Below are 21,151 nucleotides of genomic sequence, written 5' to 3' on the forward strand. Positions count from 1 at the left end.
TTTTGAGATCTGTGTTAAACATGCACCAGCTGAGAGATTTCAAGTGGAACACAATGTTGTGAAAATATACTCAACTGATGGACTGGATTAGTCACGTAGATAACAACTATTGTATATATGTTAATAGACAGGCAGTTTGGCTCTTAAGCACTATTTAAACACACATCTAGAATCGCTTTCCCTTATACCAGCAACATTTAGGAATATTGTGCACTGCTATGTATTGTCCCTGTTGAATATGTTGAAGTTGCTAAGCTAGGTAACTGTTTGCAAATGTGCCCAAGTAAGAAAAATAACATCCAGTTTCCAAACTCTTACTATTCAGCTATTTAACCACAAAACCTTTTTCTGTATGACACATTGTTACAAAATCTTCAATGATGAAATCATTAAAACTAGAAGCAAATGTTGCGATATATTTTGCACTAGTCATGACAACTTTGACATTGACATGAGCCCAAGCAAGACATGAGGAATTGTAGGGACAACCGGAGTTGAACAAGCCTGGGCAACCGCTAGGGGTTTGTATTTTGTATGTAGACTACCAGTCATCATCCACCGAGCTGGTAACATGCTCAACATCTGGATTCCATCTTTTATGGTCATGTGACTCGAGGGAAATTAGTGGGATTGCGGAACGAAGTGTCCCTCAGACTAGAGAAGACCAACTTCAAACTGAACCGCAACTTCTGACACTGGAACATGCATCTATCCTTTATTCTAGCCCTGCTCTCGTGTCTTCCAGGTAGGATGAGACGAAGTTTCGATGTTATATTTTAAGAATGTTTTGTTTTGCGGGATAATTATTTAGACACCAGACAAGTCATGTCTTTATATTCAGGTGAGAATGTGCAAGATTTAAGCAGACCTTTGCTGTTCTGTCATTACACACAATTGATGAAGAACATGATGTTTGCATAGGTCGATTTTGAAGCGCCATTTATGTTCTGGAATTCCTTGTATGTTGTCTTTTCCTTACTCCCCCGCATGTCTCCAAGACAAAAATTGTGCCAAAGTTCAGTGAAATGCTCACATTTTCAGCGGCAGACGAGTTCATTCTCTTTCCAGGCCCTCTCCACCATCCAGCAAAGACATAATCAAACACAATGATAACTGATATGGAATGTATAGCCAACCGTATGTCTCGGATGGGTTATAGGTTTTAAAACTTTTATGTGTAGAACTATCTTAAAGTCTTCTAAAAGGAGGCTGTATCAATGTAAGGTTTTTATTGTCAATCTAATGAGAATTGTTGTACAACGGACGTCCGTGTATCGTTTTGTTTAACCTATTAAAAAGTCGTTCTGGATAAGAGCGTCTACCAAAAATGTTAATATGATGGCATGTGCAAGTGCAAAACAATTATATTTAAAGAAAACGAAACCAGAAGTGGATAAGAGCGTTTGCTAAAATTAGTAAATGTAAGTTCCTCCAGTGTTACCCAGGGCCCCTTAGATTGACCAACACTAGCTGTTCTCTTTCTTTATTATAGAAAAGGCATGCGCAATGCTACATTTGACCTGCATTAGCTCATATCTGAAAAATCAACCACATGATTCACATCCATATTCAGTGTATTAATACCTGCTGTCTTCCCCTTTTCCCCTCCGTCAGTCTCTCTATGCATCGTAACCACTGTAGGAGACCTGGCCGTGCTTGGGGGCCGTTCCGTCACTATCCCCTGCCACTATGAACCCCAGTATGCCGGTTATGTGAAATACTGGTGCAGGGGTCGAATGAGGGAGATATGCACTAGCCTGGCCCGCACAGACACCCCTCAGTCCTCTGGCTCTGAAGAGCAGGTGGCCATATTTGATGACCCAGTTCAGCTTGTGTTCACCGTGACCATGAGGGAGCTGAAGGAGGAAGACTCTGGGTGGTACTGGTGCGGGGTGGAGGTGGGAGGCATATGGAGTGCTGATGTTGCGGCCTCCCTGCATGTCGATGTTGTTCATGGTGAGTAATTGGACCCTAACAAGTTGTTTCGGGTCAAGTATAACTATAACACTGTAGCAAAGCACTTATCAGAAAAAGTAGTTCTAGTTGGAATTTCTTACATTGGTGTAGGCCAAAATGTGTGCTGGTGTGTTTTGTAAGCATTGGCTTGGTTGCACAGGTATGTCAGTGGTCAACAGCAGGTTGAGTGGAGAGGAAGGGACCAGTGTCACTGTTGAATGTCAGTACAGTGAAAAATACAGGTAATGCAGCTTTACTTTCATTGTAGTACTGTAGTGTTGACAGTAAATGGCTCTCTCTAGAACAACTACAATATGGTGTACAATTTGGATATATAATGCATATACCAAATTGTACACCAAATCCAAAATGTTGTCTTCTATTTGGTTTAACATCAGCACATGTACCGTGATATCCACACCCAGTCGCTGTCTTGGTGTTGTAACAGAGACAGTGAGAAGAAGTGGTGCCGAAGTGGGGACTGGAGCTCATGTCTGGTGACAGATGCCGAGTCCGGGATCTACGAGGACACGTCGGTGGTGATCAGTGACGACAAGAAAGGAAGTTTCTCCGTCACCCTCAAGAACCTGGAGAAGAGAGACTCGGGCTGGTACTGGTGTGCTGCTGCACAGCAACAGATGTCTGTTCACGTTATGGTCACCCCTCGAGTAACCACCAGTATGTGTAAGATAGGATTTAAAAGTTGCTGTTTATGAAGTGAATCCGTAAAAGTCTGATTTTCATGTTTGTATTTTGAGCTTGTGGCAAAATGTGGTGAATGTCCCAAATCTCTGATTGTACATGATAGCTTGGAGAGCCATGGAAAGAATCCTAAGTTCATTTGATGTCTCCTCTACAGCTCCAGTGTCTGTGAAGACATCCCCTACCAGCCAGCCGCAGTCAGCCTCTCAGTATACATATGTTCCCCCACCCAAACCCATCGCTAAGGACTGGGACTATCAGAGGTACATAATCAGTGACAATGTTGAGCAAATACAGTTGTGCATGTAGTACTCACATGGCTTCTCCAGATAACACTTAATGTGTTCTCCACACGATTCCCAAACCCCCTGCTAACGATTGCCTCTCAGTCTGTTGTGTTTGTTGGGGTCTTCCTCTGAGTTGTGGCTGTGTTGTTGTAGGCACTTCATGGAATCTCCTCTGATGGTGTGTGCTGTCATAGTGATCCTGGTGGCCCTAGTGATGTTGTCCTATAAATTGTGGCACCACTACAGTAAGGAAGGCCTGTTCTGTTCCGTCTGTTCTGACCACCTCAATATTTCCTATGTGGACGAGGAAACAGCTTTTAAACACACTTAATTATACTTTTGGTAACCATGACACTGTCTCATTCCCAGGGAAGACACAGAGACAAAGACGGGCCATGGAAAACAAAGCAAGACTCAGTGTAAGTCCTTCAGTTTGGTGTCTGTGTCTACCCCTAAAGATGTTGATTGCATCTCTACTTCACAGTCAAACCCAAACAAAACAATGGGTAAGTGGTTGAAATGACAAATTGATCCTTTTTCATTGATCTCTCACAGGAACATCCAGGTGATGGAGACTGGCAGAATGCCTCAGTTGTGTTTCTCAACTCTGGATCACACCAGGTATTCTGACTCCAATCTAGTTTTGGATCAATCAAAGACGTTGTTAGATTGTACTGTAGATAATAACAATGTTGATGATATGAGTTGGAAACTGCCAAGTGCAAATAATGGCATCTTATGATTGCTAACATCTTAAAAAACGTACCTGTGGGTCTTTATGTTTTGTTATGACTTTTTATATGTAATTTACATTTAGATTACCTTTCAAGAAAAGAAATCTTTTGCTACTTTTATATTGCTTTTATAAAACCGCCTTCAATGTCTTGTCTTCTTGACCCCCATGACCCCACAGTATACACCATCGCCCCCCAATAAAGAGAGTGTTGGGTGGATTATTGATCGTCTGAGAATCTTCTCACCCACATATACTTCACAAAATAACCTTGTGCTTGTGGATCAAATAAATAACTGCGTATGTGTTCATGTGTGAAGTGGGTGTGCTTGCGACAAGGTTATTTACGCTAGGTGTGTGAGTCGTTTGTTGGCCTTGCAGCTTAAATAACCCACTCAATCATCCATACAGAATTGTAGAGATAAAACTGCCCGGGGTCAAATACGGTAGTCTTGTGAAACCCACTGGGTGTTTGAGTAAACATTTGGGAATAGCTCATGGTTGGGCCCTTAATGAACAGAAGGTTCCTAGTTCAAAAGTGGATCAGTTCTGGGTGGTGAGTAACAGCACACCTTATCATTCCAAGGTTAACTGGAGCTGGCTGGTAGAGGATGTCTTCACAGACATTGCAGCTGTAGAGGAGGAATACAAATAAAGAGGGGTTCTTGTTGTTGCTCCCCAATATACCAGATTCCTGCTCAAAACCACAAACCTCCAGCTTTCTTCATTTCAGGACCTCACAGCAGTACCTTGTGCTCTAGTCGGTAAAGAGATCATGGAGGAGAAAGTCCTCACCACTAGAGGGATGTATGGAACTATATTTTTATCATAGAATTCCTGTTTTCTCCCCTCCCTTGCCCAGTAGCCCAAATCACGTACATCTGCAGTCTGTTATGCATTTAAATGCATTTAAGACTTGTCTTGTATACATTTTCAAAGGGTTTGTGAATACAATAGGCATTGCAATGAATATCCATACATAATTGAAGTGTGACTAATTAATTCTTTATGAGCTATGTTAAAACCTAATTGTTGCTTTTTTGCTTTTTGATGATCAGATTGGAGGCAATGGAGTTTAAAATACTTCCTCAAAGGTTTGTTCATGTAATGCCTAGTTTAGACTAGCTCAGGGGTACTATTGTGTATGAATACAACCGGCTCCAATAGGGCTCTAGATAATGCGTAAATCTGGACTACTATCAGCTGGGTCCCCCAAGGATTCATGTGTTGACCTCGTTACTATACCAACTCCCAAGTAACCATGACAACCAATGAGCGCAGATGAAGGGAGTATAAGCATCAGTTTGGACTAAAGGATTACGATGTGAATGTTTAGTGGCATTAGCAAAGAAGGAAGAAACATAACATCTTATTTTTCTTCCTGAAAGAATTAAATTGTTGTCTTCTGAACTTCAAGTCAACGAGTCCATCTAATAAATTGAATTATGAAAAAACATAATTACAGGAATAGTGCTTGGAAAATGAATTTATGTAACAGTAATTAAGAAAATACTAATAAGGAATACACCAGTCAGGAATTCACCTGTATGGAAATCAGGAATACAAAAAGTATTAAAGATATACTGTTGCATTTATATAAATCTTACCCCTCACAGCCACTCATTTATGGACCAGTGCTTTCATTGTATTGATTGACAGTATTGTGTAATGATACACATTGATTTCTGTTTTAGTTTTTTGAGAAATGGAACAAAACAGTCCAGTACACTCCAGTACAATACACTCAAGTACAGTACAGTACACTCAGTACTTTACGGTGAAGAACAACACATTTAGAAATGAGAGAACAGTGGCACAAAGAACATAATTATACAGTACATGGGTACAAAATAGTAGATCACTTTTCCAAAGACCTCACGATACCTACTGTTCCTTTATGGTTTTGTTTACAGTGTTCCACTAAATGTGACAATTGACAACAATGACAATGTTGTTGTGCAATCCATGTCTAATGTGTCAAAATCTCTAATGTAGATTATGTATATTTGCTAAATATTTCTACAGTGTTATGTTTTCAGTGGAAATACAAAATACATGTCTCTCCATAGTCCTCCATGAACTCTAGTCAACCAGTCCAGCATGAGACCTCCATCCTGCCTCAGGGCTGGATAACACATTGAAACACTTGGCACCATGTCTCTCTCTCCAGGAACTCAATCGAGTACAACTCACACCTGCTCCTCCTCTAGCCAATCAGCTCTCAACAGTGGATCTCGTAGGCAACCTGCGTGTCAAACAGCAGACTCTGATTGATGAGCATTCCCTCCGGGTCTACGGGGGGACCCTCACCTCCCTCTGCAGGGTTCCTTCGTGGCCCCATCCCCCCTAACCTGCTCAGTGTCTGCACTTGCAGCCCCTGGTGCTCCAACAGAGCCTCCCTCAGCCCCCCGTGGCCAAAGCCACTCAGCATGGTGAAGGCTGGCTCCGGCGACAAGACAGGCTTAGCACGGTTAAGAACGAACATCTCGTGGCCCTGCTCGTCGCGGTACTCCTCCAGCTGGGCGAAGGTGGTGGGCCCGTCTGAGTAGTCGTTGACATACAGGATGCTCTCCTCCTTGCTGCCGCAGAAGCCACCGCCCTCCTCTTTCCTGCGCTGCTGGTGGCGGGTGTAGATCATGACGAGGAGGAGAAGAGCGGTGAGCGCCAACAATGAGATGCCCATGGCGATCGCTGTCTGGGTGGCTGAGCCCAAGGCATTGAAGTCCATGCTTTCTAGCTCATATAGAGGCTCCTGGCTCACATCCACAACCTCTGGGTGGTAGATGGAGGAAGAGGGAGGGGATGAGTGCAGACGAGGCCAGAAGGCAGAGTAGGAAGACGAGGAGGACATATTGACAGCCAGGTGAAAGGTCACCCTGGCCACTCCCCCAGGGTTCCAAGCCTCGCACTCATAGCGGCCGGCATGTGCCACTGTTACGTTGCTAAGGAACAACATCCCGCTGCCCGTATCTGGGTCAAAGCTGTCCCGCTCTCCGCCCTCCTCCGTCCCTCGCACCATCCCATGGACACCTCCTCCATCTGCTCCGTCCCTCAACTTCCTCGCTCTGGGCCGGGCGGTCACCAGCCCCCCGGCCCCAAACCGAAACAAGTCTGCCTCAGGCCCTTGCTCCTGCAACAGGCCTCGGGGGGAAAGCTGGGCCTTGCTGTGGGCGGCCTTCCTCCAGGTGACCTGGGGCTGGGGGTAGCCCGAGGCCTGACAGGAAACCCGCAGGCTCTCCCCCAGCCTCACGGTCAGATGGCTGGGCTCCAGCTGCACCACAGGGGGGATGCACACCAGGCTGTTGGCAGCCACCTCCACCAGGCTGAGGTGGGAGAGGCGAGGCGGCTCCGCGCAGAGCAGGCGTCGCTCGGCCGAGCTTAGCAGACGCTGGCCCTCCTCGTTAATCCAAGTACGCAGCCAAGCCAGGGCACAGTCACAGCGCCACGGGTTCTCTGGGTGGGCGGAGGAGAGTACAGCAGAGGTTTAAGATTTGTGTCTCTTTTTGTCTGATAATGTATTCTATCAGATGTGGGAATCTAAAAAGAACAGTGAAATCCTAGCAACTAGTAACAGGCCCTAAACTGGCCCCTCCCACCTGTGACACGCAGCACCTGCAGGCTGACCAGGGGTCTGAGGGAGGCGGGGCCCAGGGTGCGGAGGCGGTTCCTGCTCAGGTCCAGGAGGGCCAGGGAGGACAGACCAGACATAGCCTCGTCCTCCAGCACCTCGATGCTGTTCTCCTGCAGGTGCAACTCCTGCAGACGCTGTGAGGAGACACAGACAGCCAGGGAGGGGATGGGGAGTCAGCAGCTGTCCCTGTCACCCTGATCTGTCCCTCCTCAAGACTTCAACATGTGCTCGCGTCCCGTCACTGTCGTGGTGCTTGGCAATACATTCTAGTACAGAGGAAGTGCTCTGAGGAAGTCACTCATTCAGCCCAATCCACTGGGACTGGGATTTGATGCTCACATTGATCTTCACACTGTCTTTTTACCCCACGCTCAGTGTTTTGACATCATTTATTAATAGCGGCCTGATGTATTTAAAAGAAAAATAATGATGGGCACATTATTCATTATCCGCCGTTATCATTATCATCATCTTGATCATCATCGTAATAATTGTCATATTGAACATTATAACGATAATCATCATCCATATCATCAACGTCTTGATCCCAGCCAGCCAGTCTGACCTGCAGGCCTCTGAAGGTGTGGTCCTGAAGCTGCGTGATCTGGTTCCCAGCCAGGTAGAGGATCCGGAGGTGCTCCAGGCCCCTGAACATGTCTGCTGTGACCAGGTGGATGAGGTTCCCATTGAGGGCCAGCTCCAGCAGCTGGCCCTGGCTGAGGAAGGCCCCGTGCTCCACGGCTGAGATGCTGTTGTTCTGGAAGTACAGGTAGTGAAGAAAGCCCAGCCTGGACAGGTCCTGCAGACGGATCTGGACAATGGCATTGTCCTGGAGGAAGATGGTCTGGAGAGGGGAGAGAATGACATTGAGACAATGTCAAACTATTCTCTGGTTATCGCATTATCATACCTGCTTAAGCCACAAGTAAACATGCTATTGTTGAGCTTTTGAAGAAGAGTGCTACTTAGATAATGCAACCTGTTAATGGGAATTGTTGTGTAAAATGCATAATGTATTCCATCCTTTATCATGCTCTATTTGTTGATGATATCACATTTTCAAACCCGCAGAGAAAGATGAGGCTCGATTTGTATAGAATGGGTTACAGAGGTCAACAGAACAATTTACGCAGTCGTCTCCTAATGAATATGCATGATCCTGCAGTAATGCTGGGGGTCTGACCCTGAGACAACATTAGCATAACGGCTGAGGGCTTCTAAATAGAGGATTATTGTGCAAGCAATTGCTTTTCGGAAGACATCGTTCATTAACTCACTATCAGGACATTAGCCTATGGTTTGCATGGATCTCATCAATTAACTGAGCAGTTGTTTTGGTTTATTTGGATGCATTTGAAGCTCTCTGTGCTTTGAAAAAAGCGCTATACAAATGTAAACATTTTGACTTTGATTTATGTAATGGGAGGGACTCCAATGAAATCAAGCGATCGAACATAATAGCTGTGGTAGGCTAGTGTCCTCCTGAACTCTCAGTATGAACCGTGGGATAGGCTAACTGACCTGAGTGAAGGCAGGGATCCCCTGTGGGATCTCTTTGACTCCCAGAGATCCACACTCCACAGTGAGGCTGTAGCAGCGACAGCTGGAAGGGCAGCCCAGCGAGGGGAGGGGCAGAAGGGCCAGAAGGGCCAGCAGGGCCAGAGCCAGCCTGGGGAACCGGAGGAGAACCATTGTCTCACTCTCTCTCTCTCTCTCTCTCTCTCTCTCTCTCTCTCTCTCTCTCTCTCTCTCTCTCTCTCACACACACACACACAGACGTGTGCTCACTGGCGCGCGTGAGGAGTCCTGGGAAACAAGAGAGAACCTGGGAGGAGGAGGAGGGGAGGAGAGAAGGAAAATACAGCAGAGATCAAAGTTTGCATTCGTTAGCGTACCCCTGAGTGATACAGACCCATGATCAGGCCTTTAGGGAAACAGTATGTTAGCATATCATCACAGACTGTGGATTAGTGAGAAGAGGTGATAGGTAATTAAGAATTAACCAATTTATCAACAAGGTCTTTCCTTTACATGTCAATTGGTCTATTCAGTGAATATCTGCTGTTTCTTTTGTGGGTTTCTGTTCATTAAAGATAAGAGACGTGTCAGTTTCCTTAATGGCCTCTCTCTTCTTCTCTCTCTCTCGCTCATACATACACACATATTTGGGCACATACGGAGACATATATACACATACAGCACACCCACATTGTATAACAAGAATTTAACATCAGTTTGAACCCCTATCCTCTAAATTCCCTTTTTTCAAAACAACGCTCCAAAGATTAAAAGGGCAATAATCATTTGATCTCAAAACTGCTTTTTCTTCACTAAGCTCAAAAGCAATCTGAGTCTTTGATTATAGCATGAAGCATTGAGCTACTACTACTACTACTCCTTGTGCCTGGGTCTACATAGCCAGAGGGCATTTCCTCTGGATTCACCAGAAAGACTTCATCATTAAAAGACAGCATTGCAATATAGTATTCCAATATAGCTTAGAAGCAGTCAGAAGGTTTTTTGAGCGTTGGAATGCATAAATCATTCTGTTGTAATCACTGCTGGGAAAGGGAATATAGGGATTTACTGACTGTTTGTTTCAGGATGCTCATTTCGTAACACTCAGAGGTGCGTCTATTTTTAAATAATCTGGATTATTAAGTAAATGAATAACTACATGGATTCAAATATTTCAAATGTGTTGCTTAATTTACCATACATTCATGAGGATAAGCAGCTACATCATTATAAAGACCCCTCAAAAAAGGCATTCTATCCACTGAGAATGACTCACATCATCATTTTAGCAGAATGTCATTCTCATTCTAATGTTGTCAAAAAAAGACACTGGGGAAAAGAAAGGCTAAAGAGAGAATAATTAGTGTGCAGAATTTCCTCGGTACGTCTTCAAATAGAATTGAGAGGAACATAATGTTTCTCATTTGTCTTTCCTAAACAAACCTTATCATCCATCTTAGTGACAGCCCCGCCACCTAAACCAGAGTCTAGGCATATCTTTCACCTCATTTTGATGTTGAGGCAGCTGTTGAAAGCCATTGGTTTAAGTTGAGAAGCATGGACGCACTATGACGCATCGAGCCATCAGCACAGTTCACATGTGACTTTGTCTCAAATCTGAAAGATACTGTGATCTATGCATGTCTTCACACTGACGGTTGGCCTGTTCCACAATAACTCCCAGTTCCACTAGCTTTGTGTGGCATTTTCCTTGGTCTACATGGAATTTATCTGGTGAGAGGCCAACTTGTTCATTTGATTTGATGTAATCCTCTCTCAAAACACGCATAATCTGCAGAATCAGATGCTCGTTAGCTAAGCAGCTCTAGAGCGTGGATGTTTACTGTGGTAACTATTTAGTTTGGCGTAGAAAAAGGGGGTCACCAACAGATATTTGTTTATATAGTTTACTGTTTTTGTATCCTTTAAATGAGAAATGAAAAGTGCCTGACCTTATTGTTTGTAAATTGCATGTGAACTTGTCAATATGTGACCACCAACAGGGACATTGAGTATTAGCAGTGTTAATAGCAAGTGGGGATTGTAACAGTGAATGTTTCTGTTGTTTTGCTGGGACATCATGAGGCTGTGCTTATTCACAGGGGTTCTAACAATGTAATCATTTTGAAACCCAACTGTGATCCATATTACAATATCCCTTACGACACTAACACATGCATATTTCATGACATGGTGATATTGTCATTGAGTGTACAAAATGTATAGTGAAGTGAAACAGGAAGAGTTTATATTAGTATACTGGATCTCTGGGCCATAACCATCAAAACTGTTACCTTACTCATCAAAAAATGCATTCCAAACACTTTTGGCATGCATGGTGTTAAAAGAATTTGAGTGATGTGTGTGTCAAAGAAAGAGAAAATGAGACCGAAAAAGCTGGAGGGGGAAAGTTCAAATCTGGACCCAATGTTCATTTCAACAGAGCCTGTCTTATCAGGTTGTTATGGAAACGGCTGTGATGTTTGGCGCCTGAAGACCATTAAGGTCTTACAGCTAGTGTTGGGGTAACAGCCCCCAGAAATTGAGGCTGTCATTTACCCTGCTTACTTTCTCAATCTCCCTTTCTCACCTTTCTCACTCCATGTCAATCTATCTGTCACTCTCCTTTCCAATTGCTCTACCTCCATCCCTGTGTCATTTCCACTCTCCCTTTACCATTCTGACCTCCTTCATCTCTCACCGCTTGTCCTTCCCCTGTGACTGACAGGCGCTAAATTACCGCTCTCAATGTGCCCCTGTCCACAAATAGACTGAGGCCACTGTAAACCAACCATGACACAATGACTTTGAAGGATAGGCTCAGCCCCCCCTTACACACACCTCCAACACCTCCACCACCACCACAAACAGACAAATGAGAAAACACATGTATGCCCACAAACACACACACAAATGTGTATCAGTGTCTGTGTTTGGGGAGAGATGCCCAGCTCGGTTAATAAACCTGCATTGATTTCCTTATGTTTCCACCACTGGTCTGTGCACCAGAGCCTCACTACAATTGATTTTTGAAACACATACACAGGGTATAATCAGGGTCTCTCTCACTTTTAGTGTGTGTGTGACTCTGTATGTGTGTGTGTGTGTGTGTGTGAGCAGGGCTCACAGGCCCCCCCAGGCAGAATGAGTCTCAAAGGCAGCAGCAGTCTAATAACTCCATGCCACTGCTCCCAGAGGAAAAATTAGACTGAAATACTGGCACTGGACCCAAGGCCTAACAGACCAACAAAGCTACAGTATACTTATTATGTTTAGGAGTATGGATCTCCTGCAAATTGTCATACAGAGGTAAGCAAATGCAGTTGTGAGACATTTTGCTGGAAGAAATGTCACAGCTCTTGGGTCAATATCATTTGATATAGGATATTGGATGTTTGACTGTTTCTCCAGTTGGATGTTTGATTAGAATACAGAGATTACAAGCGAAACCATATTTAAACCTAATATATCAAGACTACTGTACTTCCTTTCACTAGAAAGGATATACTCTATGAAATCTAAAGGAAAATAGTAAGGTGTTCGTTGTCTTCGCCTGCCTCAATTAAAGCTTCAGGTTATGTGTACATTTATGGTTGTCTACGTTCATCTGGCCGTGCCGAAGATGTAGCTGAGTAAAACAAACGAATCCGCTACATGATGCGAGCCCAACTCGGCTCCAAAGCCTCATGTGCAGAATACCAATTGGCAGAGCGCGCGCAATCCAGTACAGTATGCTATGAACTCCGCAAACTCATTTTATGACATGAGGAAATGCAATAGTAACAGTTTTCCAATTAGATGAAAATTAAGTGTGATCAAATATTGCCTACACTGTCATTTGCGCTCATGTTTAATTGATAGCAAGTCTATAAAAGTAAATAGAATCCATTCTATCCATAGACTCTGGAATACTAAACTATGTTGAAAAAATAGTTGTTTTTAATTGCCATACTACAATATAAATACCTTTATCAATAGTCTACATGGCACAATAATTGACTCTGTAGCCTTTAGCTTACCTTTCACAAATAAAACTTGAGTCCGAAATATGGGCACTTGCAGAGCGTAGGCAGTGCTGTCTTCTCTCACCTGGAAATATAAATTAGTTTCACGTGTTTAATTGATCGAAAAAGCAAAAACAACATTTGGGCTAGACCTATAAGTCATCATGCCGCGGCAGCTCCGTGGTCGACTCAGCAGTGTTGGTCCAGTCAAGCTATCCAGTCTTGCGCTATTGTCCTTTAAAATGCAAGCGTAATCTTTTTTTCGAACAACATTCCACGTCAATATCAATGACTTTTGAATGAGACTGACCACCCTACTTTTTAGTTTTCCTATGCCACATCGACCCCTCTCACTCTTCCCTGTATCATGGATTCAACTGTCGGTTTATTGTAACTCATCTCTTTCTCTCTCTTCCTCTTCTCTCTCTTTCGCACACGTGCCTTGTCACTCACACTTATACACGTCCTGTTTCTGTTTCGCACAACACCATCCTTCATTAGGCTATCGTTTACTTTGGTAACATCATCCTAATCAGTTTTCAAACATTGGCTACGCTTAATGTGTTTTTCATGCAGAGAGTAGGCTATTTGCATAAAAGTGATTAGTCAAAAACGTTTTATTTCAGGCCAACAGAGAACAGGCTAGCTTTATAGAATATGAACGAGCAAGTTCAATACCATGGACAGCGACTCCAGAATTGGCTTTCTCAGTACTGCTTCGAAAAACGTTCTGTTGCAATGACCTTTTGCCTGTCATAACTGATCATTTGCGGAACACAGGGATGACAAGCGCCTGTTTAAATCCATCTATTGCTACTTAATCAAGGATTTCAGTGTTTATTTAAGATCTGTATATGCACAGCCATCAACTGCTGCTAAGGCTACATTCAATTTCATTGTCCAGGAAATGGAATTTGTAAGGATATGGTCCACTGAATTTTAACCAGGGTTCGCTTCCATTTCCCATCCATACCTATTCAGAGTATAGGTTGATGGCATCATGTCGTCATGACTACATGTTTTTTTTCCTGATGAAACTGTCAGGTGTCTCTATAATCATGGCTATGAGCTTTGAATAATCACATGCCACATCGTGTTGGTATCAAGGTCAGGCCGATGTGTGTATGCTTACATTCTGTGTGGAACATTAGGCGTCATTTAAAAATTCCCATCTCTTTGACTCTTCCTGTCTTTATGCAAACATTTTAGCTGCATCAACCTTAGTGAAGTGGACATGGCATAGCAGCTGACCCATTTAATGTCAGCGTGCTTTTGTGTGCATCAGTACAAGCATGCATGTGTGTGGTATCTTTGTGTGTTTATGCATGCTTGTGAGTGTACGTTTGTGCACACAGACATATATACATGTTTAACAATCTCCTGGTTTCCCTGTGGGGCAGCTTCACAGGTCCATGTCGAACCACATCAGTATAATTAACATCAGAGGCCAGCGTCTGGAAAAGCAGGGAGCCTCAGTCAAATACAGCCTCTCGACACACACACTGATGGGCCACAAACGTTTTGTTGGTGTGTCTAACCCATTGCAAAAAAGAACTATTCCAAAGACTTACAAGTTTTGGAACCCAAAAGGAATAATCACACTTGGGTCATCTATCAACCTCTCTGTCTGAATTTCTTTGGGATGTTTGACAGAATCATGGTGTCTCTCTCCCACAGGAGGATGCCGTCTTAAACGCTCGATCTTTGTCATGTAAAGGCACCACACACGGAATGCCGTGCCACGTAGAGTAAGGAGATTTTCTTTTCAGCCTTAATACATGAAAGAATATGTTTTGACAGTAAACAAAACAGTCCGTGTGACTGACAGATGTTTTCTATCGCTAATCGCTGAGAGGATTCTGATAGAGATAGGATGCAAGCTAAGAGAGTATTACGCCCCAGAACCTTAAAAATACACATGCACATATACGCCAACACACATTTTACACGGTGCACACACATACATAGTACACACAGGCACACATTTTACACACTAAGACTGCCTACAAATCCTTGTCTACCGTCCCTTCACACAACGACAGCTGTCGAGTCTACACCCAGCTTGAGGTCAGTGAATAAAGAGATTATACTGATCTGCAGTGCATGCTCGTACAATGGAGATGTTATGGACAGACATAGACAGTACGTGCAGTCATGAAGCATGAGAGACACACATGCAGTCAGTGTACAAATGGACATACACACACACAGTGATGGCACATAGTAACACATGACTAAGACACACACACACACAGACACACACAAACACACACACAGACACAGAGAGACCAAGAGACCAGTAATCAATGTACACATTGCCCTGTTCCCGGATATCCCCAGATGCCTTTTCATCAGTGATTTCTCTGAAAGTTCATTACTATTGCAGACGCATATCGTGCTGTTGCACCACAATCAATACTCTTCCATTAAGGTGATGAACAGCCCGTCTTCAGTGTTCCCTTGTGAAAACAGATTCTTCGGCATCGGTAACCCAAATCAGTCAGTGGACACTCGACTGAGGGTATGCCAAATGCTGAGAGAGATTTACTATTCAGGCCCACATATTTTTCATATCCTCCTTTGGACAAATATGATATTGCATTTTCCTCCCATTGTCAAGGGATTGTTTACTTTAGGCCTGCACATCAGATAATAGAAAAGCTTACAATGATTATAATCATCTATGTGTGTTTGTGTTTGTGTGTGTGTGTGTGTGTGTGTGTGTGTGTGTGTGTGTGTGTGTGCGTGTGTGTGTGTGTGTGGCCATTGTGGACGCATATTTGTATTGTGTGTGTATGGCAGAGCTGCTGTAAATTCCAGGCACAACTGTGGAAAAACTGTAACAAGTCAGACCATCAGTTGGATCGTCCATGACTTCCTTCATCCTTGTACTTAAAATGAACATAAGAAACTAAACCTAAATGTATTTTACAAAATTTGTTCACCTGTTGAATCCAAGTCTTGTCTTTAGCGCCATCTAGTGACCAAAACTGAAAAAGATTCAAATGAATAAGAGTACCTTACATTATATTCCTCATTTATCGGTTAATCATAGACGTTACACACAAATAATACACAAGACAAATTGGAAGGACACGACTTGTAGGTATGGAGATGCGTTGTGACTGTTGGTGGTGAGGAGGAATATTATCTGCAAACTTATAGGTAATAGTTTGACGAATTAGGCCTATTCGTCAAATAGGTCGGTGTAATCACTGCTTTTTCTTTCTTCTTTTTTTTATACCATGCTCGTGATTAAGGCATTTTATTGGTATGCACGTTTCTCATGCCTTTTCAGAAGTAACGTGTAAGGGCACGCCTATTATTAATCTAGTTAGCACCAGCACGTTCAACTAGCCCAACTGTTTAGACTTGATTAGGATTTAATTAGGCCTTGGCCCTACGTAGCTAGTACAAAACCACACATTTATTGGTTGACGTTTGACAGCAGCAAAAAGCCCAAGTGAGTTGTCAACGGAGTATTTAACGTAAACTTAGAAATAGCTACACACGGAACGGTATTGAGATCTACTTTTCAGTTCATTTTACAGTGCTGGAAGTTTAACAGTGAGCTAGAGCTAGCTGGCAAGATAAGTAAACTAGCCAATGTGTAGAAACTTTTATTTTGTTGACGGTAGCTAGCAAGCTCGGCTACTGTAATGTTAAAGTTGAAAAAACGAGCCTACCTAATTGTGTTTCTCTTCAGATGGCAGGGGAGCAAAATTACTGCAACCAGGTTGAGCAGTTCATTTTGCAGGCCAAACATGCTAAAGGACCTGCTCTGATTGCCCTAATAAACCAAGTGCTGGAGGCCCCCGGGGTCTATGTGTTCGGGGAATTTTTACAGCTTCCATGCATTCAAAGGGTATAATTCCTTCATACCGCTAAACATATGACAAAACACATTTATTTGCCAATAATGCAACACTAGGTGTCACTGTTAGCAAACAGAAATTCTTCTTTTCAGCTATCTGAAGGTCCAAACGATGGCTATTCACAATTGTTGAACATGTTTGCCTACGGCACATACCATGATTACAAAGGTAGACAACTGCTTGATTTACTATGCCTGATGCTATTTAGTTTTTCTGCTGTGGTAGCTATATTATGAATTATTCATTTGTATGTTACTCAAAGCCTATTAAATGACACAGTACATTAACATACAGTAGCCTAAATGGCTTATTGGCTGATTTTTGCATCTTATAGTAACACTGCCACACTGGGCATGTGATGATGATGATTTTAAATGGTCCATCAAAGCAGTTTTGTACTGTGTTTGGTATCCTTGCAGCATTGAAAAGTTCCCTACCTCCTCTTTCTGAGGCTCAAAAGAACAAGCTGAGACAACTGACTATTGTAACCCTCGCAGCAAATACGCAGGTAGCTATAGGACATACACTACTGTTCTGCATAGAATCCTTTTTAGTAGATTATTTATTTTTTAATGCGTCATGTTCTGGTGCTTGCGACCAGGCAAATCCTTTGCCCTTGATGATGTCTGGACTCTAGTAACCCAAACTCTTAGTATGAAGTTAAAATGCAAGCTAATTACTCCAATAAAAGTATTCAATTCTACAACCCCCCCCCCCCCCCCCCCCCCCCCCCCCATCGTGTTAGATGATCCCTTACTCTGTGCTCCTGAGAGACCTGGAGGTGGCCAGTGTGCGGGAGCTGGAGGACCTGGTGATTGAAGCGGTGTACGCGGAAGTCATCCAAGGGAAGCTGGACCAGGTGAGGCAGCAGCTGGAGGTGGACGGCTGCATCGGCAGAGACCTCCCCGTGGAGGGCACGGCCTACATCGCTGACACACTACAGCAGTGGTGAGAGCAGGGAGGAAGGCGCAGCCGTCTTCTGATTGTGCTCGTTACTCAAGGTTGATTTTTTCTTATGTCATTTACATCCTGTGTGTGTGTGTGTGTGTGTGTGTGTGGATACAGGTGCTGCAGCTGTGAGAGTATCTCTGACTCAATTGAAAAAGAGGTGGTTAAAGTGAGCCAGTGCAGGAAGAACCACCTCAAAGCCCTGCAGCAGATACAGACTGAGGTGAGATGGAGAAAGAGGGCGAGGGAAGGGGGGTGGGAGATGGAGTTGGGGAGGGGTGGGTTTAAGGAGGACAGGAGAGTGATCAGGGGTCAGTTGTGTGCTTGTTCTTCCTCAGATAGGAGACATCCGCAGGCTAATCCAGGCCAACCCTACTTCCATCCAACCCATGGAGTCCATCGTGGAGCAGGAGGGGGAGGGGGCCAAGGTAGGGTCAAGCTTTGGGGCAGAGCAGCACAGACAGCCCTCCCTTGATATGTTCTCCAAGGGCAAGAACCCAGTCCCCCCGAGGAGCTGACTTCCAGAACCGCATCCTTAGGTCTCAGCCCAGGCCCAGTCACAGCCCAAGCCTCTGGCCCAGTCACAGCACAAGCCTCTGGCCCAGTCACAGCACAAGCCTCTGGCCCAGAGACACAGAGGGCCTTGAGCCCACCTCCTCCACCTTTATAACTGATCACTCTGGATGTCTCCTTTATAAAATAAAAATCTGCAAATTTGTCAGTCAGTGTGTGCCACATTTGCTATTTATTTTTTGTGATATATATATTTGTTACTTTTATTTATGCTATATTACTACGATATTTTATATCACAGAAATATTTTAATATTTCAAACTTTAGTTTTTTGGTTTGCGATGGACTACATTCAGTAAGAACACATATTTCAGTTTGGTTGCACCCCTCGAGTCTCATGAAATGACATTTGAAATATGCTGACATAATCCTTTTCTAACCCATTTCCCAACTATTGAACAGTTGATAGTCAACCTAATGTTCGATCTAATTAATGAGATGTCTAACAATGAACCAACACATCCCTGGGCAGACGAGCTCTTTCTGCTTGAGTTTTCTCGGGGGGTTAAAGTGTCTGTCTGTGCTGAAATGTTGGGAACCCCTTCTCTCTTGCGTACCCCACTGACCTAGATTTCAATTGTTTTCTGGCTTAGACAATGGGAGATATAATGGTTTCATAATCGCACACAATACCTGGGTGTTATCCAACACGATTGTTGTTAAGGTCCTCATTGTGACGTGATTGTGTGTTGAGCATTGTGCGGTTACTTTATGTAACCAGCTCGTCAAGCCCCCTGGCGAGGAGTCGGAGAAGCAACCCCCCCACCCAGCCACACTTTGCTCCCTTTGGGGCAAATGTGCATCACCCCATCCCAAGGACTGAACCCTCCTGGGAAATCTTCACGTCCCTGGTAACCAAACGACACTGCAGTACTTTACGCACCTTCCCTGACTTCCCCATTCTGTCTCGAGACTAAATGAATAGATTATATAGAACTGATATGTTGCTCTGGTAGTCATGTCAAAATACTTATGGCCTCGCTGAATACATAGCTGAGTCTTGACAGAGTGGCAAAGCGGTGGAGAGAGAGATAAGGCCGCTACACTCTGCCCACTGACTAGATGGGTGGATGGGAAGAGAGCGCAGATTAATCAAAGGACATCAAAGGCAGATGGAGGGATGGGATGAAAGCGAGCCGCCCGTTTGTCCCATGCCATCCCCGCTCCGCTCTGCCTGAGCTGCCTTACAGATCTCAGGGCCTTTGTGCCTCGCGGGTGCAGGGAGGGGGCCTGGGGCACAACACACACACACACACACAGGACACTCAGAAATGTTCCATCGTTTCCATCTTGCTCTGCACATTCCTGGTTTTCTCTCTTCCTCTTTGAGGTATCACTTTCCCCCCTCCTCTCTCTCTCTTTCTCTCTCTTTCTCTCTCTTTCTCTCTCTCTCTCTCTCTCTCTCTCTCTCTCTCTCTCTCTCTCTCTCTCTCTCTCTCTCTCTCTCTCTCTCTCTCTCTCTCTCACCCCACTACATCAAAGGCAGGCCCCTTTGACGTTGGCAAAGTTACCCACGCTCAAACTTCTTTTTGCTTCAGCTCTCAATCAGACAAACCCACGTCAACACACAAACGGACACACACACTCACACGTATGTTGTTGGCAGTGTGGTCCTTGCCGTCAGCAGTGGGCAGTGCTGGGCATGGCCGGCTCTCTTTGATAGTGTCCTGCCAGGAGCCGCCGGCCTTTCATCCTTCAGCTTGGTTGGCGGGGAGATGACTCCGGAGGGCCTCCATGCTGGCCTAGGCCAGGGAGAACTGCTTTCACTGTGGGCAACTCTGGTGTGACCACGTTCCTGTCCTCCAGCCTGTGGCTGGAGAGAACATTGTGTTTGTACTTGACGTATGTTTGTTCCCCCTGTGGTCTGAGTGAAGGCACGCCTGGCGGTGGGCCTGCAGACAAACACTCCTAAACCTGTATCTGTAAGTATTTTTCTTCATGTGGAAGAAGTTGGATTTATATCTCCTTACACCACCACTTTGAATGTGTTCATTCAAAATTACATTCATAGAAAAAACGTCATCAGAGGAATAAGATCTGTTATGTTGGGAGGTTTTGAAATGTTTCCCTCAGGGAAGCAGTCTATATTAATAGTTTAGACGTTCTATATCTATTCAATATCCCTTTGTAAGAAACATCATTCTATATATATTCTACCACATACTATGATAGAATCCCAAAAGAAAAGGGACTGTAAATGATAGCGACGAGTAAATGTGACAATTAAAATGAAAGAAATGTGGTATTCATAAAATAGTAAATATTAATATGAAAAAATAAACTAACTGTTAATAAGAAGAGTATAATAATACTGCTTATTGACTGATTGGAGGCAAAACAATATATTCAAAGCTTTATTTAATCCAGTCACCCTTTTACAGATTGTTTTCATTTTTTGGATTCCATATTTTATTACCTGTGTTTGTGTTTGTGTTTGAATCTGGAAACAGTAACAAACATACGGTACAAAAGTGTGGTTGTTTGAAGAAGGAAGAAAAAAAAGTTAGACACCAACACAATATTACCATATCTTTATATAACGAAAGGGGAGTTGAGCTGAGATAGACAAAAGTGATGTGAACTGACAATATTTTAATGGGGGAGATAAAAGCCTGTAAGTGATCAAAGGGGGCGGCGGCCAAGTGGTCAAGGGGGGCAGCTTTGATGTGGGCATCCTCTGAGAGACGCCAGGGACAAAGCCCTCTTTGACGGGCAGGGAGAATGGCAGACGTTCCTCTTTCCTTCTCCCTCTTTCTATCTCTCTTTTTCACTCATATGCCCACATTGTCCCTCCACCATCATCTCTCTCTGACATATCCTATACCTCTCTTCTCCCTCCCTCCCTCCCTCCCTCTCTCTCTCCCTCCCTCCTTTACCATATATATATCACATTAGACCATACTCAGAAGTCTTTCCTTGTTCCT

General features: G+C 43.9%; 3 protein-coding genes across 8 annotated transcripts; 2 read left to right on the top strand and 1 right to left on the bottom strand.

Moving 5' to 3' along the window:
* The first annotated feature begins 558 nt into the window (after nucleotides 1–558).
* Nucleotides 559–4,088, top strand: pigr (polymeric immunoglobulin receptor). Of its 4 annotated transcripts, none has more exons than XM_047026826.1 (9): nucleotides 559–745; nucleotides 1,615–1,956; nucleotides 2,117–2,198; nucleotides 2,405–2,634; nucleotides 2,816–2,921; nucleotides 3,099–3,190; nucleotides 3,315–3,364; nucleotides 3,501–3,566; nucleotides 3,859–4,088. In XM_047026826.1, the coding sequence occupies exons 1-9, from the start codon at nucleotides 703–705 to the stop codon at nucleotides 3,994–3,996; spliced, it is 1,149 nt and encodes a 382-aa protein (XP_046882782.1). In that variant the 5' UTR covers nucleotides 559–702; the 3' UTR covers nucleotides 3,997–4,088. The 4 variants fall into 4 exon arrangements, with proteins under 4 accessions (XP_046882782.1, XP_046882781.1, XP_046882785.1 ...); XM_047026825.1 differs by having other exon boundaries at nucleotides 560–745; nucleotides 2,405–2,640; XM_047026829.1 differs by having other exon boundaries at nucleotides 565–745; nucleotides 3,501–3,896.
* Nucleotides 4,089–5,768: 1,680 nt separating this feature from the next.
* On the bottom strand, nucleotides 5,769–9,042 carry lrrc24 (leucine rich repeat containing 24). Its single transcript, XM_047026823.1, has 5 exons — nucleotides 8,831–9,042; nucleotides 7,875–8,153; nucleotides 7,275–7,443; nucleotides 6,761–7,131; nucleotides 5,769–6,676 (listed from the first exon to the last, which is right to left on the bottom strand). The coding sequence occupies exons 1-5, from the start codon at nucleotides 8,999–9,001 to the stop codon at nucleotides 5,900–5,902; spliced, it is 1,767 nt and encodes a 588-aa protein (XP_046882779.1). The 5' UTR covers nucleotides 9,002–9,042; the 3' UTR covers nucleotides 5,769–5,899.
* Nucleotides 9,043–16,212: 7,170 nt separating this feature from the next.
* cops7a (COP9 constitutive photomorphogenic homolog subunit 7A) lies at nucleotides 16,213–18,323 on the top strand. Of its 3 annotated transcripts, none has more exons than XM_047026839.1 (7): nucleotides 16,213–16,294; nucleotides 16,538–16,696; nucleotides 16,799–16,874; nucleotides 17,126–17,214; nucleotides 17,452–17,654; nucleotides 17,772–17,877; nucleotides 17,993–18,323. In XM_047026839.1, exons 2-7 carry the CDS (start codon nucleotides 16,538–16,540, stop codon nucleotides 18,170–18,172), a joined length of 813 nt encoding a protein of 270 aa, XP_046882795.1. In that variant the 5' UTR covers nucleotides 16,213–16,294; the 3' UTR covers nucleotides 18,173–18,323. The 3 variants fall into 3 exon arrangements, with proteins under 3 accessions (XP_046882795.1, XP_046882796.1, XP_046882797.1); XM_047026840.1 differs by having other exon boundaries at nucleotides 16,236–16,349; XM_047026841.1 differs by lacking the exons at nucleotides 16,538–16,696; nucleotides 16,799–16,874; nucleotides 17,126–17,214 and having other exon boundaries at nucleotides 16,256–16,294.
* The last annotated feature ends 2,828 nt before the right edge of the window (nucleotides 18,324–21,151 follow it).

The sequence above is a fragment of the Hypomesus transpacificus genome, chromosome 10, assembly GCF_021917145.1.
Source record: "Hypomesus transpacificus isolate Combined female chromosome 10, fHypTra1, whole genome shotgun sequence".
Classification (NCBI taxonomy): Eukaryota; Metazoa; Chordata; class Actinopteri; order Osmeriformes; family Osmeridae; genus Hypomesus; species Hypomesus transpacificus.

Excerpts from the sequence above, each read along its gene's own strand:
- pigr (XM_047026825.1), top strand. The coding sequence starts at position 703 with ATGCATCTATCCTTTATTCTAGCCCTGCTCTCGTGTCTTCCAG. Across the intron at positions 3,191-3,314 it reads TAAATTGTGGCACCACTACA|GGAAGACACAGAGACAAAGA; the intron begins GTAAGGAAGGCC and ends TCTCATTCCCAG. Across the intron at positions 3,365-3,500 it reads AAAACAAAGCAAGACTCAGT|GAACATCCAGGTGATGGAGA; the intron begins GTAAGTCCTTCA and ends GATCTCTCACAG.
- lrrc24 (XM_047026823.1), bottom strand. The coding sequence starts at position 9,001 with ATGGTTCTCCTCCGGTTCCCCAGGCTGGCTCTGGCCCTGCTGGCCCTT. Across the intron at positions 8,154-8,830 it reads GGATCCCTGCCTTCACTCAG|ACCATCTTCCTCCAGGACAA; the intron begins GTCAGTTAGCCT and ends TCCCCTCTCCAG. Across the intron at positions 6,677-6,760 it reads GGTTTGGGGCCGGGGGGCTG|GGCGGAGAGCGGGACAGCTT; the intron begins GTGACCGCCCGG and ends GGGACGGAGGAG.
- cops7a (XM_047026839.1), top strand. The coding sequence starts at position 16,538 with ATGGCAGGGGAGCAAAATTACTGCAACCAGGTTGAGCAGTTCATTTTG. Across the intron at positions 17,215-17,451 it reads CCCTCGCAGCAAATACGCAG|ATGATCCCTTACTCTGTGCT; the intron begins GTAGCTATAGGA and ends CCATCGTGTTAG. Across the intron at positions 17,878-17,992 it reads TGCAGCAGATACAGACTGAG|ATAGGAGACATCCGCAGGCT; the intron begins GTGAGATGGAGA and ends GTTCTTCCTCAG.